Source organism: Podarcis vaucheri, assembly GCF_965113315.1.
Source record: "Podarcis vaucheri genome assembly, chromosome: 5".
Lineage (NCBI taxonomy): Eukaryota > Metazoa > Chordata > Lepidosauria > Squamata > Lacertidae > Podarcis > Podarcis vaucheri.
Window position 1 is genome coordinate 72,789,569 of NC_138763.1, and position 17,642 is coordinate 72,807,210.

At 43.2% G+C, this 17,642-nt stretch overlaps 1 protein-coding gene across 1 annotated transcript in view; it reads left to right on the forward strand.

Moving 5' to 3' along the window:
• Positions 1-17,642, forward strand: part of CDH23 (cadherin related 23) — a 402,434-nt gene that overhangs the window by 25,538 nt on the left and 359,254 nt on the right. Inside the window, exon 3 of the mRNA XM_082222023.1 lies at positions 16,273-16,350. Within this exon, the coding sequence (XP_082078149.1) occupies positions 16,273-16,350 (78 nt within the window). The remainder of the gene's footprint in view (positions 1-16,272; positions 16,351-17,642) is intronic.

The following is a 17,642-nucleotide window of genomic DNA, read 5'->3' on the forward strand; positions in this document are numbered from 1 at the left end:
GCAGGCTGATGCTCCCGAGGCATTCTGGGAAGTGCAATGGCATAAAGAGGCAGCCTGCATCTTAAAAAGAATAAAATAAAATAAAATAGAAAAAGCAAGGGGGGAAGGGACTTTGGCCACTTCGTGAGGTAAGTAAAGTTGGTAACAACTGCTCCTGAATATTTTATGGATATTCTCCCCTGTCAGGATTTTTCAGAAGGTTTCCATTTTGTTCATACCACCATACAGTGGTACCTCAGGTTAAGAACTTACCGTATTTTTCGCTCTATAACACGCAGATTTTTTCTCCTAAAAAGGAAGGGGAAATGTCTGTACGTGTTATGGAGCGAATGTGTGGTCCCTGGAGCCGAAAAATGAGGCAAAAATCAAACCGCGCTTCAGGGAGAAGGGAGCTCCGTGAGAGAGGAAGCTGTTGCTTTCCTGCATTCTGCCTCAGGGTCTTACTGCCCGCCCTCTCTGTTTCGTTACTGTGTTTGCTCAAACGGAACAAAGAGCAGGGGAAGCCCCTCCCCTCCAGGCAAGTAGAGGGGAAAGCAGAGCGTCCGTCCTTCTATCCTCTCCCTGCTCCGGAGGAACAATGTTTGTGAAGGGAAGAGAGATTACAGGTTCGGCTTAAAATTCTGATTTGACTTCCTGCTTTTTGTTTTTGGAGACACACAGCATTCAAATATGCTTTCTTCCATTTAAAGAGGGAGAGAGAGAGAGAGAGAGAGCACACGCTGGCTGGCTTGTGTGGGTGGGTGGGGGGAAACTTTTGCCTTCCTTTCCTCACGTTATAGCCCTCTCCTGCATTCTTAGCCTTCTGTGTTTTTCCTTCCCTCCCCACTTAAAATGTGGTTACAAAGCATGGATCCACATGGATCCTCAGGATCTTTGCATTGGGTCACCCCAAATTCACCATCAGAGCACACAGCATGTCCATGGCTACAGCCTGCCCCCCCCCAAAAAAATCACGCACCCACTGTTGCCTGGGGCTGCAATGGTGCAAAAACGTGGTTACAAAGCATGGATCCACAGGGATTCTCAGGATTTTTGCATTGGGTCACCCCAAATTCACCATCAGATCACATGTCTGTGGCCACAGCATGAAGCACAAAAATGATACGTCCACTGTTTCATTCAGAATATTTTTTCCCTTGTTTTCCTCCTCTAAAAACGATGTGCGTGTTATGGTCAGGTGCGTGTTATAGAGCGAAAAATACGGTAATTCATTCTGAAGGTCCATTCTTAACCTGAAACTGTTCTTAACCTGAGGTACCACTTTAGCTAATGGGGCTGCCCACTGCCGCTGCACCGCCACCATGTGATTTCTGTTATCAGCCTGAGGCAAAGTTCTTAACCTGAGATACTATTTCTGGGTTAGCGGAGTCTGTAAACTGAAGCGTATGGAACCTGAGGTACCACCTTTTTAGGATTAAAATAACAGCAACAGCAACAAGAGCACAACTCTAGTTAATGCCCTTCAGTTAATCATCCTTTCTCACCCATGTGGGAAAATTCTGTAGTTAAGAACAAACTTTACACTAAGGGAAGAAATTCAAAGTTTGATTCTCTGGAGATGATTTAGCTGCTATTTGTGTTAGTTACTTCAATACAATTGCATTAATGGTCAGAAGTTGTTGTATCTAGTAACAACTAGAAGATTCCTGGTTTTCCCAGCTGCAATGGGAGCAATGTGATAATTGTCCCAGGATGGCAATTGTTGTTGACTTCAGATTCCTAACTTCAAATGTAGGAACTGGGAAAACTCTTTGCTTGGATATGAAGGTGGCGTGATCTGGCTCACTATAAGGCGTAAGTAAATTCAGAACAACTCTGTCACCCAATTAGCAGTTGTCAACAATGAAGTAAAGGCTAGTTGGTATTGCCACTGCTAGAGAAGTAGAACCCCAATAAGAGAGCTTTCCACATAGTGAAAGTGTCTTGCGAAATCATCCATTTGTGTGAAGATTTATATTTATTTACCATATTCTGGGAAACATGCATTTTCCATTATACAATAAAATCTATTCTTTTTTTTTTTGCACATAAAGTGCCTTATGGTGGCATATCTGTATGAAAAATGAACAGTGTGAATCAGAAATGTTCTGATTTTCTCATTTACCATTTCTTGTCTAATAGTAACTGAGCTGGCACTGGCTAACCAGGAAAGAGATCTTGGGAAGATGGTGGATAGCCCAATGAAAACGTCAATCCAGCGCATGGTAGCTTTTGGAAATGGCCTATTCTATGCCAGGGGTACTTAGGAAAGAGATTGGAAATAAAGCTGCCAGAATTGTAATGACTTTATGGAAATGTACAATTCAGCCACATCTGCCATACTGTCTATGTTTCAGGTCTATGGTTCACCCTGTCTCAAAATGGATATTGTAGAGCTAGAAAAGGCTTCACATAACCCTGTCTAAACCATTTGCTCAGGAAGAATCCCTTGGATCCTCTTGCCATTTGGGATCAGACTGGTGTGGGATGGTTGTGAATGGTGGCTTGGGGTGGGGGTGCTTACCTGACTGTCACTCATCAGCCTTGTGGATACATCTTGGAGAGAGAGGTCTGGTGGGGAGGAGTGGAAAGAGATGGGGAATTTGGTAGAATCTGACCCTGGGAGAATGAGACGTGTTCATTGAGACCTGCTGGAGGTCTCTGCTGTTCCCACTCTATTTTCTGGTAATCAGCAGTGACTCCACTATCAGGAGGTCAGGTAAGCACTGCTACTCTACCCCACCCTCTGCTACTTGGTGTGGAGACTGAGAGAGAGGGCCTTGCTTGCCGCCTCTTGCGCTTGGAACGCACTCCCCAGAGAAGCTCATCTGGCACCAACTTTGAGGTCCTTTTAGTGCCAGGCAAATATTTCTTTGTCGCTGTCCGTGGTACTGTGTCTTTGGATTTATTTATTTTTAATGGCTGCAGCTGCTTCTTCACTGCTTTTATATAGCGATGGTGACCTGGAAATCTTGCACTGAGCAGCTGACTATAAGTAGACAGGAAGGTGCATGAATTTTGTCTGTCAGCAACTATTTGCCACGGTGGTCAGATGCAACCTCCTGGTTCAGAGGCAGTATGCTACTGAAAACCAGTTGTTGGGGAGCAATAAATAGGAGAGCGCTGTTGTTTGCATGCCCTTCTTGTACACTTTCTTGGGGCATCTAGTTGGCCGCTCTGAGAAATGAGTTGCTGAAATAGATGGGCCATTGCTATGATTCAGCAGGGCTTCTCTTGGGATGTTCTTGCCATGCTGAATGCTCTTCTGAAACACAGAACGAGTAGCTTGGTTGGGTACACATCATGACAGGACTCCAATGATAGCACTCTTGCTATATAGCAATCTTGCTATATTGGAAATGCAGGACCACAGACCACTAGCTGTGGTGGGGGGGGAGAGGGAGAGAGAGGGGAGTGGAGTGGAGGAATGAATGATGACTGTTTTCAGTTTGGTGTAGCTTATTGTATTTTCCTTCCCACTATAAACTGCAGCAAAACAGATCTTTTCTTTTCTTCCAAGCTGTGCATGCACACTGATTCAGTTCAGTACCTCAAGAGTTGAGTCTCCAGTGAAGTGGCACATATCTTATGCTAGGCTTTAGGGTCCCTTCTTCTTCTTCCTCCTCCTCTTCTTTTTCATCTTCACAGCAGTAGCTTGGCCATAGCCAGGTATATGCCTTTTAATCTATGCAAGTCATGAGTTGGGGGGGAACCCTATCCAGTTGTACTATTTACTATCTTAGTGCTTGACTGGAGAAGGAATCTGTAGCTGCTTTGGCTTCTTAGCAGCACAGAATAAAGGCGAGGGCAACTTCTGGTGCTGCAAAGTGAGCTGGGGATGCTGGGGGAAGCTATGAACTAAGGAGTGCAGCCGAACACTCCATTTGCAGTATCAGAAGTTGCCTCCATTTATCCAGTGTCACAGTTTCTCTGATAATGCCTTGTATAAGAGCAGAGAAACATATCAGGAGAGAGGAGAAATGGGAAAGAGCAGCACCCCTTTCCCACGTGCTTCAAACAGACTTCATGTTACCAGCCCAAATAGTTTTTAATATATGCCCTGTAATAAATAACACCCCTGTCTCAGCTATAAAGTGTCTGTCTTCAACTGGGATGCTTAAAAATTCATGGCATTCTGGCAGCCAGATAAAGGAGGCTGCTTCTCATTTTTTCTCCTTCTATTGCTCTGCTGTTGATCCCCCTGAAATAGTAATTTGCTGAGCGGGGGGAGAAAACAAGTCATTAAAGTTAGCGACAATGTGTTGAAAAGATCAGCAGCAGCAGCTGCCTAAAACACCACCTGGCAAGAGACTTCCATGTGGTGGCATTAACAGCCTAGCACTAGTGAACTCCCAGGTGTGTATGTTTGCGTGTGTGAGAGAGAGCCCACCTCCCAAATTACAGCACCCCAGTAGGTAGCTTTTAAAAATATGTTCCTTGTAGGAAGACTTTCAAACTCTGCTGTCTTCAGATGTCAAAGGGCTCATTGAGACAAAGAATAGAAATGTGGCTTAGGAGTAGGGCTGGGCAATATATCCATATATCGTCTAAAACCAGTTTGAAGTCCCTATCATGATATTGGTTTCATAATTTTTGACCTGCAATATATTGCAAACAGCATTCAAAATTCGCCAGCTGCATTTTGCCCTTAGATATCGGCCACTTGCAATCAAGTAAAGATGCCCAGACGCCAGGATAGAGTCTGATGTCTCCACCATCTGGAGATGCATGCTTGGGCATCCTTGGATCTTGCCTGTTTTCACACACTAGCAACACATCCTGTACAATTCTACAGTGGTGCCTCGCAAGACGAAAATAATCCGTTCCACGAGTCTCTTCATCTAGCGGTTTTTTTGTCTTGTGAAGCAACCCTATTAGCGGCTTAGTGGATTAACGCTATTAGCGGTTTAGCGGTTTAGCGGCTATTAAAGGCTTAGCGGCTTAGCGGCTAAAAGGCTGTTAGCGGCTTAGCAGCTTAGAAAAAGGGGGGGAAAGCGAAAAAAAATGGCAAGACTCGCAAGACTTTTTCGTCTTGCGAAGCAAGCCCATAGGGAAATTTGTCTAGCGAAGCAACGCAAAAACGGAAAACCCTTTCGTCTAGAGAGTTTTCCGTCTTGCGAGGCACCACTGTATTTGTGATATGTTATCTGCACAATCAGAACAAATTTCAGGAACCCAAAAGTTGGAAAATACGGCTTGCGAGTCATCTGGCCCCCCTAATGGCAACTAGGCATTTCGCGTTGGTGACTATAACGCTGGTTTAAGAAGCCATTTGGCACCTAGTTTATATATCTGAGTTTCTCACATGATGTGTGTGTGTGTGTGCACGCGCGCGTGTGCTATGCAAAAATTACAATGTGGGGGGAAACCATGAAACCAGCCAATGCCTCTAGAATGCCTGATTTAAGCCATTGTGATGTATCAGTACATTGAAGTGTCTAGCTGGTGATATAACGTAATGTTGAAAACTATATATCACTCAGCCTAACTCACTGCCTTATATAGTCAGTCCATGAAGCACATTGCCTGGAAGTTGATTTCCAAGGCTTCAGACAGGTTTTCCCCCAGCGCAGGGACTGAGCATGGAATCTTCTGCATGTGCTGTATCACTGAGCTAGGGCCCTTCCCTTGCCTCCAGGGATCTAGATAGGAATGAAATCTACACCCCATAGCTGGAGCATGTGTGCTTTTGGTAGCCTGGCAACTGGGCTGTACCAAATACTGTAAAATGGCTGCTTAAGAAGATCCGGCCATTAACATATCACAGGTTTTGTGCTAATCGAGAAAAGTGTGGCTGTCAAGAATGAAGGTCATTTGTCCCATGGAAAACTGGCTGCACATCAAGTATTGCAACAAAATCCTTGTTATTCGAAAGTCTGCTTTGTATATGGCTGGTAGTTTTCAGTAAAGCTGCTGCCCAGCAGGTTTCATAGTGCTTTGGGCATCCAGTAATCGTAATCGGCAGGTGCTCTAAACTAAGATTTCAAAACTTAGCATGCCACAGAAATGTGTTATTCTTTGGTCTTGTAAATATATTGCCCCCACGGTCTCATGCTTTTCCATCTCTCTAATCTGCATCTTAACATCATTTGCTTCCAAGCTGAAGGAAATAAACCAGTTTTGTATGATGGTCTAACCCTCTGGAAAAGTGAACTGGCATTACTTTAAAAAAAAAAAACAGCCATGAGATTATGCTTTGAATTATTGTTACTGTTCTGCCAGCTCCTGAATGCTAAGGTGCTTAGATTTCAATACGGTGTATATAAGAGAATATTTGAACGCAGACCAATTTATGGTGATAGTCATGACGGGCTGGCTTTGCAAGGGGAAGGAAAAAAACACCAAACCCCTTCAGGCTTACTCAGCTACGGTATTCTTGGAACATTTTGCTGCCTTGAAAGGGAGGGGGTTAGGAAAAGTTCACGCAAAATACAGCCTTAGGGTTCAACATGTGCACATTTGCTAGGCAACACACCTGCATTAGGCTTTGATCTGTGGTTGTTGGACGGGCAGTAATCAGAGTGAAGCCCTGCACTATCTCAGCCTAGAGAACTGGCTCAAACTCATCCCTCATTTGAGCTCAGCTGAGCCAAGGCAGGGACTGTGCCAAGGGGGTGACACAGAACTAGATGAGTTGAGGGCAGTATGCAGTGGAACACATATGCAAACACACACCTATAGTCACTGCTACAGGTGCATTTTTTTGGTATGCATGAGAAGTAGTTGGAGATTGACAGCTGCTGCCAAGTGATTTTAATAGGAGTTTTCCTATAAGCATGTTACTTAATAATGGCATGTACTCAACAGCTCCCTGTCTGGGGAAAGCTAGTATGTTGAGGACAGTAGAATTATATGTGGTGTTGTTTTATGAAAGAGTTTTCTGTGCCCATGTCTGGTTATGTTCAGCAGCTTGAGTTTATTATAGAACCAGCTACAGGCCCAACAAGACATTATCCTTGGGGTGCAGTGAGATGGTAAAGCTGGTGGAACAACAACAACAACAAAAAGTTCAAAACTGGGATAAATGAATATCCAAGAAGGGAGCAAGCCAGCATAATTCAGAAGTGCCAGGAGCCAGCACAGGAGCTTACTAACTGGCTGAGCATCAAAACTGAGATTCATTCCTATGACTTAAGTTTAATATACTCATAGTTCAAGACACCCAGATTGCTGGAAACATCTGGAAAAAATGGCACCCATTTTGAAAACAAGCCTTAAGTGGTGGTTGTTTCCACATTCAGGAGCAAACTAAAACTTGGTAAAGGCCTAGCCAGACACTATTATTATTTTTTAAAGCCTGGAGATTGGGCAATTGAACATCTCGCCTTCAGAATGACACCATAATGTGTACCAAAGTGGGGGGCATTGGCTAGTATTTGTAGATGCAGCAATGGACTAATTGCTAATCAACTTCCTAGTAGTCTATCTGCTTGTGCCAACATTTATAAAAGGAAAATGTTAATGATGTTTCTAATGGGGATAAATGAATAAAAATGTGGCCTATGCTTTTTTTAAAAAAAGGGTAGTTGGTGTAAAAATAATAAACATTCAGAAAATAGGTCAGGACTAGTTTGGTTTCCATCCTTTTTAGTAGATCCTTACGTAGCCAAAACGGTACCGGAAGGATCAAAGGAACCAGAGGGTTTGCAGAAGTGCAAAAAATTAAGGGGTGGGTAGGAATAGATATAAAACAATTAGTACTGAGCATGCTTGGTGGGTACAAACAGACTGTTGGGGGGGGGATCCAAAACTGGAGAAATTGAGTTTTTTCCAGCTGTGCAGCATTGGTTGTGCTGCTGCTGTCATTCTAGATGCTGAACGAGAGAACAACATGAAACAGGTCCCAGAATTAAATGCATTCCCCCCATTAAGCGTGGCATTCTCAACGAGCGAATTTTCATGTTGCACAGAGCTCTGATCCCATACCCCCACCCCCACCCCCACCCTCCAACTGGGGAGGGACTTTTTGAAAAGTGCTGGGAAGCATTGGGTTGTGTAGTAAGGAAGCAAAATAATAATAATAATCAACTATCTTAAACAAGTCCTCTTCTGAAATTACAGCTCCGAGGTTCCACTGAACATATCGTGTTGTTTCCCTCTAGTGTCTGATTCAAGCAACTGCATAATTCAGTTTGAATTTAGATCAACAAAAAAAGAAAAAGAAAAAAATCTAGACCTGTTACTAAAACAAACCAAAAGAGGCAAATTTAAGGTGACCATTACAGTTCATCCAAGGTACGTCTGCATCTGTACTGTTAGTTCAACCCACACAGCAATTGGTGCTGCGCTATGGAGTCCCAAACTATGCATGCTTAACTGGGAGAAAATCCCAATGTACTTGGCAAACCTTATTAACAAGAAAGTTTTGGTAGGATTGCAATCCTAGGTGCTGGAGAAGTTTATAGCATTAGGTGGCTGAATACCACTCTGCAGTAAACAATGCAACCTGTGATGAACACATGTGTTTGGCAACACTCTCCTAGCCTTGCAGGAGCATCAATAATAGATATCTGTGCTGCTGGCTGTCTCCAGACAGGTCGTTTTGCCATGAGCTCTGTGTGCTCTCTAGGAAAAAAGAGCCACCATAGAAATCTGAGAATGAAGAGCAGAGTGAATAAAATGAAGGTGAATTTGTTCAAAGATGGGCACAGGTACCGTCCACTCAGGAGGCAGGAGTACAGTCATCACCCACCACCCCCGAATGCTGCTATTCAAGAAACTGAAAGGCTCTTCTGTAGCATAATCATCGTGACAATCACTGCAAGTTCTGCAGAGACTTCCCATATGGTATCTGCAGAGACTTCCCATATGGTATCTGTACGAACCACACTTTTGTTCACAATATCAGTTTGGCCATGTTGCTCCATTAGAAAAAAGTTGGGGTGGGGGTACCTTATTAGGATGAGCCACTGTTATGTATTACTATTATTATATCCCACTTTTTTTTACCTCATAACTGACTGCCAAGCTGGTTGACCATATGAAAATTAATATATAATAAATGTTATTCTTTAAAAAAATTTTTTTTTTTTTAAGTAATACTTTCATAAGCCAGTGGTGTTTTATATGAAGGTTTAGCGGAGAGGGGAGAAGGGTGGAAAATGTCCACTCCCACACTTTCCCACACTGTTTTCCATTACGGTGTGGAAAAGATAAAGTATAGAATGCAGTATGTTTAGAAATGATGGGGGGAAACCATGGAGGGATGGAGGGGAAGGTGAATGTGAAATGAATGTGTATTTGGAAAATGAAAATAAAAATTGATTATTGGTTGCTACCCATCTGACTGGGTTTCCCCAACCGCTCTGAGTGGCTCCCAACAGAATATTAAAAACATGATAAAACATCAGACATTAAAAACTTCCCTAAACAGGGCTGCCTTCAGATGTCTTCTAAAGGTTGTATAGTTACTTATTTCCTTGCCATTTTATGGGAGGGTATTCCAAAGGGTGGGCGCCTCTACCTGGTTCCTATAACTTCACTTCTCTCAGTGAGGGAACCACCAGAAGGCCCTCAGTGCTTGATCTCAGTGTCCAGGCTGAGCGACGTATGCATTCATTTGTAAACTTTTGAAACTCAGAAACAAAATTATATAAAAAAAGGAAAATGACCACTCCCAAGCCTTAAATCCAAATGGTAAAGTTTCACAGAATTCAATTCACTTCTTGAGTAACATGGAAGAGGATGAAAACTTCCTCACAGCTCAAATGCTTATGCATTTTAAGTTGTGAATATTGTTGATCATTGCCATAAAGATACTATTTTACTGACAGACACTTTTATCAATTGCCTTTCACCACCTGTTAAGCCCACAGTATATCTTGAAGGAAGGTGGCGTTCCAGTGGCAGGATTTGTTTTCACCCCCTGCTCCCCATCTTTTTCCAATCCCAATGCTGCTGATTAATAATAATAAATAATAATAATAATATGTCCTTTATTCTCCCTCTATCTCTTACCACATAACTTCTGTAGGAGCCTGGTGATGCACCTTTCTCTATAGGGGTTTTCCCCCTCCTCCTGCTGCTATTTCAACAAGTGCTGTGCCAAAAATTTCTCCTGTGTTCCCCTCCTCAAAACATTATGCATTGATGAATGAGAAAAGAAATTGCATTTGAACATTATCACAGGGGAGGGGGAGATATCAATTAATTTATCCTTGGTAAGGTTTGTAGGGTTTTATTTTTTATTTGTATGTGATTACCTTATTTTTGAGGTGATGGCGGCAGGTTATGGGTGCCCTTTCTTTTGTGCTCAAATCATCTATACTCTGCAGCCTTCTGAATGCCCACACACTTCAATTAAAGCCCAGGGGAAGACCTCATGTGGTAATTCTCCCCATGGGGTTTTTCAGATCAGGCAAACAGGAGGTTACAGAATGCTAGAGAAAACTTGACTGGGGAGGGGGAATACACCATGCTTGGTCACCTCAAAACCCCAAACTGATCAAAATTCTAACGAAATTCTCAAACATCCTAAGAACGAGGCAGAAATAGTGAAGCCTCTTTGGGCGCAGTAAAAAAAAATTAAATTGTAAAATTTACTAATTGTAAATTAAAGGTAAAGGTAAAGGTACCCCTGCCCGAACGGGCCAGTCTTGACAGACTCTGGGGTTTGTGCGCCCATCTCACATCTATTGGCCGGGGGCCAGCGCTGTCCGCAGACACTTCCGGGTCACGTGGCCAGCGTGACAACGCTGCTCTGGCGAGCCAGAGCCGCACACGGAAACGCCGTTTACCTTCCCGCTGGTAAGCGGTACCTATTTATCTACTTGCCCCCGGGGGTGCTTTCGAACTGCTAGGTGGGCAGGCGCTGGGACCGAGCAGCGGGAGCGCACCCCGCCGCGGGGATTCGAACCGCCGACCTTTCGATCGGCAAGCCCTAGGCGCTGAGGCTTTAGCCCACAGCGCCACCCGCGTCCCTAATTGTAAATTAGTTCTTTGCTAATTTCAAAATCTAAGCACCTGAAGGCATAGCAGATGTTAGGTGGCAATCTTAAACTTGATTTGTTTGTAGGGAGTCTGAGCTAGTGCAAGTTTTTGGCAAACTGCCCTCTAGCAGTATGCCACCAGAGGGTCTTGGGGTATCTTATGTCATGGTGCCAAGCTCCTCCCCACCCCTACCCCTTTTAAAATATTGCTTCCATACCAAGCTATCATGTGTACAGGATAACAAATGAAGAGGCAAGGAACAGCTGCGAAGGCAAATAGTCAGGTGTTGAAGTTGCTGCCAAGAAGATTAAATGGAGCACCACTCTCCAAATTAGAGCTATCGGCTCTTAAACTGAGAAGATGTTCAAGCCCCCTCTTGAGTTTCACTTGTTTCTATCACATCTGAAAAACATGCTTTTTTTAAATGCAGATTTTCTATTTTTAAAAGATAGTGAGAATTCTGAATATTGAAAGTAATATTCAGGCTGTGGGAAAGAAACACATTTTATTGCTAAGAAGAACACAACGGTGGTGATTCTACACTGCCCCTGAGAGACGCCTCCATCTGCCTGATTTCCTTTGTTGTACATAGGCATCTCTTTTTAGAGGGTTAGCACAAGTTCCAGGACATATTTTTTCCCGATGAGCTTCAATTGGCTTTGTTTATTGACATGCTTTGTGGCTGGCTTGTCTCTCTGCCTTTTGTCTGCTACGTTATGCTTTAGAATGAAGCTGATGTAAAAAGCACTTCAGAGAATCATCCATTGAGATGTTGTATACATAGGAATGGGATTAGAATCTGAGTGACCAGCACAGGCACCATTCCTGAAATTAATTTTGCAAAAGATAAAGAGGACTACATCATCAGTTTACATATTAGAAACAAAAAGGAAGCAGGTGGGGGGGCAATTAGTGCTTAATTGTTATAACTGAATGTAGCAACCCTTAAAACTATTTCAGCTAAGAATATATGTCACAAACATACATGGTGACACACCTCGTATCTTGTTGTTTCACACCAATTTGGCATATGATGGCAAGAAGAATGAGGAACACTCAGCCTAATTTCACATAACTGACCTAATTTTATGCAATTGGGAGAAGCCCTGGACTAAAGTGACTGAGGGCAGGGGCTCTCTGTCTAAGCGATCAGTTCAGACAAATTGGGTGGGGGTACCTGAAACGAATGTAGAGGTGGAGGAAGGGAGGGGGGAAAGTACAGGATACACTGGATGGCACAGAGAGAGAGAGAGAGAATTCCTCTGCTGCAGACACCCACCCCGTCAGGTTACCTGGCCTTCAGCTGAAAGAAGGAAATGCATCTCCTAATGCTTTTACAACTCATCAAAGGTAAATTTTCAAAGGTGAAAAGTAGGGTTGGTTGGTGTCATTTTGCATTGAACCTACAAAATATATCCCCCTATTTATTGTCCAGTGATTTGGCACATTGCTAGAAGTGAGTGAACCCAGAATCGAGAAAAAAGACAAGTACACCTTTCCATGTGACACTCCTGTCACATGCTGACATCTGGGAATCCAGACATGCAGGTTACACTTGATCTGTGTGCAAACGGCCTCTCAAAATTCTCCACCCTTTTGGAGAAATTCCTTTTGTGAGCAGGGAAATTGGAAGGATGTGGGGGTAGGAGAAATTCTCCAATAGCTTCTTGGGCCAGTGGAGCCCACCATTACCCATTAGTATCAATAGTACAACTTTCTTTATTTTCCTTCACTGCAACTGGCAGCAGCTGTCTTGGCACCACCGAGCCACCACCACCATTTTGCATCTTCCACAGTTTCTCCAGATCTAATGTTGTTCCAGGTCACATGCTGGCTGGGCCTGATAGGAGTTGTAGCCCAAGACAGTTGGAGAACACCCGGTTGATGAATGCTGATTTAGGTATTCTCCGTTTATTGTCTTGGAATTGCTGTGTGTTAAAATTTTACTGTCCTCTTCCCTGAAATCACTAAGGTGAAGGATGGGTTGTTATAAATATTTTAAACAAAACAGAGGAACTATGTTTTGCTATAACTTCTTTATTGTCTTGGAATGGCAACACTGGTTTTCCCAAGAAGTCTAGGCTAACATTGATTGGGAACAGCTTTGTATAAATCTGCCAAACTGATTATGAGTGTTTGAGGAGTATATTTCACACTATACTGTCAAAACTACTCTTCACTGTGCTAGTGTCCAGTAAGCTTTCAGGTGTTTTGGTGCATTCAGAACTGGGCACCTGTTTTGTAGGTGAGCCAGCAACATGATCCTGCAGAGACAAGATGCAAAATATTTCTGACAGGCCAATTAAATCCCCTATTTCCCTTGTTCAATAATGTCTGGCAGTGAAAGTAGATCTCTTAATAAAAGACAGTGTTGGCTGTTCTAACACTGGCTGGGAACCAAAGTAAGCCCATCTGTCAAATGTATTACGCTTTGCATCTATACCCTTTCAGAAACTTGGTAGATCTGTCTTCTGCTAACACAATTTCTCCATTTTTCACTCTGCTTCCAAACCAGTGCGGGCCACTCTGCTTTGTTGTCCTGGTTCTGATTCCCCCAGATCAGTCGTGCATCAATTAATGTGGCCTTTGGCTAAGTAACACCTCTGAGCCTCAGATCTCCATTTCTGAAGTGGTAAAAAAGAGTTACTTGCTTCATTGTAAGGGCCCCTTCAGATATTTTTTTAATTGAGTGTTTAACCTTATACAGTGGTACCTTGGGTTACATACGCTTCAGGTTACATACACTTCAGGTTACAGACTCTGCTAACCCAGGAATAGTGCTTCAGGTTAAGAACTTTGCTTCAGGATGAGAACAGAAATCGTTCTCTGGCGGCGCAGCAGCAGCAGGAGACCCCATTGGTGGTGCTTCAGGTTAAGAACAGTTTCAGGTTAAGTACGGACCTCCGGAACGAATTAAGTACGTAACCCGAGGTGCCACTGTATGTGATCATGATGTTACTGGGGCAATTATATGCTATCACACTTTCAATACCATTTGTGCCTGCAGAAGTTTCTGGGCAGCTAAATTGTTTATTTTGCAGTAGGTATATATGTTCAGTAGTTTCCTGCTAAAATCCTGCAATTTGTCAATAGTACAAATGCTCTGCTTTTGTTTATGCCGTGGTTCAAAAACGCTCCCTCCCGATGGCAATAATGTGGCTACTTTGGGGACGTATTGCAGAACAACTAAGAAAGTGGAATAAATGTGTCTATGGTCCTGTGTAAATCCATCTCTGATGCACTATTATTGCATCCATGACTTGTTTCAACTCATGTTTAGTCGTATTGTATGAGGGTCTCCTGTACACCGTTTGGAGTGATTAAGTGGTATAACCACAGATTGTTGAAATACATAAATAAATAGAAATGATGCAGAGTCCATAAGCAGAAAAATACCAGCCTGAAGCGACCCTAAGATTGTTACTGGTGTGACTGCGATGGGGAACAGCTACCTGCTCCGAATCCCTACAATTATGCTAAAATGCCAGTAGCAACAACAACAATGAAGGAGATTCGTACTAAACATTTTTTATTTTTAAAAAACCTTTTTGACAGTAAGAGCTGTTCGGCAGTGGAACAGACTCCCGCGAGAGGTGGTGTACTCTCCTTCCTTGGAGGTTTTTAAGCAGAGATTGGATGGCCACCTGTCAGGGATTATTTAGCAGTGATTCCTGCATTGCAGGGAGCTGGACTAGATGGCCCTTGAGGTCCCTTCCAACCCTAAGTTTCTATGATTCTAAATGCTTCCGGGTGCGAGGGTCTTGCAAGCGTGTGTGCTTTTACTTGAGCAAAAATAAGCGGGCAGCTGAAATAAGTGAGCCTCATTATTTAAGGTGAAAGGAAAGGATGCTCTGCTGCAATTAAGGCTGACGAGGCAAAAGGCTGACAGCCATGGGAACAATGTGAGGTATTAATCATGTGCTAAAACAGTAATTGCCATCTCCTGTTCCCTTTGCATGGTCTTGCCACCCCCATGCAACAGAAGGAAAATAATAATTATAAAAGAAACAACCATTTGTCTTCGGGAAGATCTAGGTATCTGGTTCCTCCTACATTCACAGCAGCAAACACAAAGTGGCTTGTGGAAGAGCTGGGCTCGAGGTCCTTTCTGGGAGCCTCCTATATGATGGGTGCACTGATGATAGCCTAGCTGCATGGATATAGCCAATCTTAGCCCATCCTTTAAATTAAGGTGTGCAATCATGTGCAGAAGTCATATAGCAAGGGGCATTCACATCAGCTGCATTTTAATAACTCCATTTAAAACACAAAATGAAACTTACATAGGACAAAGAAAGGGCCATACAGAGAGGTGTGTGTGTGTTTATGTATGCATATACAAAGTTTTGTTTATTGTTTCTAGTCATGTCCTAAATAGCAATGGGGTGGGTTAATTCCTCCGGAGTTTGATTTGGAATCAGTTCAGTAATTACAAAGACTTCTTTCAGAAAACAACCTTTCCTGTTCTTAAAGCTAGCCCAGCAAATGATGCTGCCACCTGCACAAATTAGGAACAGCTCCTAATTCCAGTCATTCGTGAAGTCGGTTTGAGAAATAGCACCTCAAATAGTTGTATCTTAGGACAAACTACAGGATACGTAAGGGTTTTTGGATAAAGTTGTGTGAACAAAGAATAAAAACCCAGGGCTGAGTGCACAGTAGACAGGAGTGTGGACACAACCTGAGTTTGCAGAATGCAGTATGCCTGCAACAGATGTGTCAACTGTGTGCAACAAATGAGAAACACATGCACATTTATTAATTTTTAAAAGCCAGCTCCCTTGGAAAGTCACGACACATTCATGCATCCTGGACAGGAATGCCACACAGTACAGTGGTACCTCGGGTTAAGTACTTAATTCATTCCGGAGGTCCCTACTTAACCTGAAACTGTTCTTAACCTGAAGCACCACTTTAGCTAATGGGGCCTCCAGCTGCCGCTGCACCACCACCACACGATTTCTGTTCTCATCCTGAGGCAAAGTTCTTAACCCAAGGTACTATTTCTGGGTTAGTGGAGTCTGTAACCTGAAGCATCTGTAATCTGAAACGTCTGTAACCCAAGGTACCACTGTACATCCTTTCATCTTTATTGGTGCCTCTCTGCTTCCACCCACTGGGATCCACGATTCTTTTTACTTTCATTTTAGGAGCGGACCAATTTGCTGTGTCTGACTTAAAAGGAGGAATAAGTGCTTTTCAGTAGCTCAGCCGGCACTAGCTATTTACTTTGGGTCATGCAAAAAGCTCCCTTTTTACCCATTGCAATCTAGCCTTCTTGTTCAGGGCTTTGTCTGTAGCATCAGTTAAAACATGACCTCACAGATATAAACAACCCCTTTTTATCTGTCCCTATTTTTCCAGGCCTAAGCAATCGCTTGCCGTACTTCGTAAATTATTTCTTCGACACATACCTGTTGATCAATGAAGATACGCCAGTGGGTAAGTGCATTGAGCTTTTATGTCTAATGAGTTAAATGGCATGGTTCACATCAAATTCTCTCTGGCGGGGGTGGAGTGGGGGATGAAGAAAGTCAAGAACGGAGACTCAGCGTGTTGATTTTAAAGGAGCTGCCTATAAAAGGCAAATAGATTCCCCCTCCAGAGCGTTAAAATGTGCACTGTCTTTGGTTGCTTTCAGAAGGCTGATAAAGATTCTGTTGATGAGGCTGTTGGTTTCAGTCTGATTAAAGGGAAATTAAACTGGATGCACTGTGAACAGGCCTATGACAATCTCTGAAGAAGAATCCCAAACGCTAGTGTGGATTTACTTACCCTGTTTCCCCCAAAATAAGACAGTGTCTTATATTAATTTTTGCTCCCAAAGATGCGCTAGGTCTCATTTTCAGGAGATGTCTTATTTTTCCATGAAGAAGAATATGGTACACATTTATTGCCTAATTGTGAGTCAGCCAGACTCCGTCAGGGCAGAGCGAGCAGCAGGCGGCTCACTGATTTAAAGAGACCTCACACTGCCTGAACAGCTCCGGCTGCGCTGTGGCCAATCCGTGAGCTGCGCGGCATCACCAGCTGCTACGGTCCAGAGGAGTCAGACGCCTTACGGTAGCTTCAGGGGCCTTATATTCCGGGGAGACCTTATGTTTGGGGGAGGCCTTATTATTGGGGAGGTCTTATTTTCAGGGGATGCCTTATACAGCGAGAGGCAAAACTGGAAGTAGGTCTTATTTTCGGAGGATGTCTTACTTTCAGGGAAAGACGGTAGTTCTGTTCCATGATCCTAGACGTCCATATTTTGCTAATGGTTTTGTTGTTGCAGGTTTATGTGCCCTCCGCCATTCACTTTTTAAAATTTATTTTTGTGTATGGTGAAGCATTTTCTCTTCTTATCTATTCCGTCTGCAATGCAATATATTGTTGTATCTGGCGGTAGAGAACACCAGAGTTGGAATTAATTATTCTGACTGTACCTTACTACTGTGTTTCTTGGTTCAGTCCAATAAGTTTCTTTAAAATAAAATGTATGAGTTGGGATAGCTCAGTCAGTACAGCATGAGACTCTTAAAATTAGGGCCGAGGGTTCAAACCCCACATTGGGTGAAAGATACCTACATTGCTGGGAAATTGGACCAGATGACTGTCAGGGTCCCTTCCAACTTTACAATGCTATGATTGTATGATGTGTAAATAGCCACCTTGGTCTCGAATCTTCTGTTTTGTGTGGTCAGAACTGGCAACTAAGTAGCTTACACAGTTTTATTTATTTATTTTAAAAA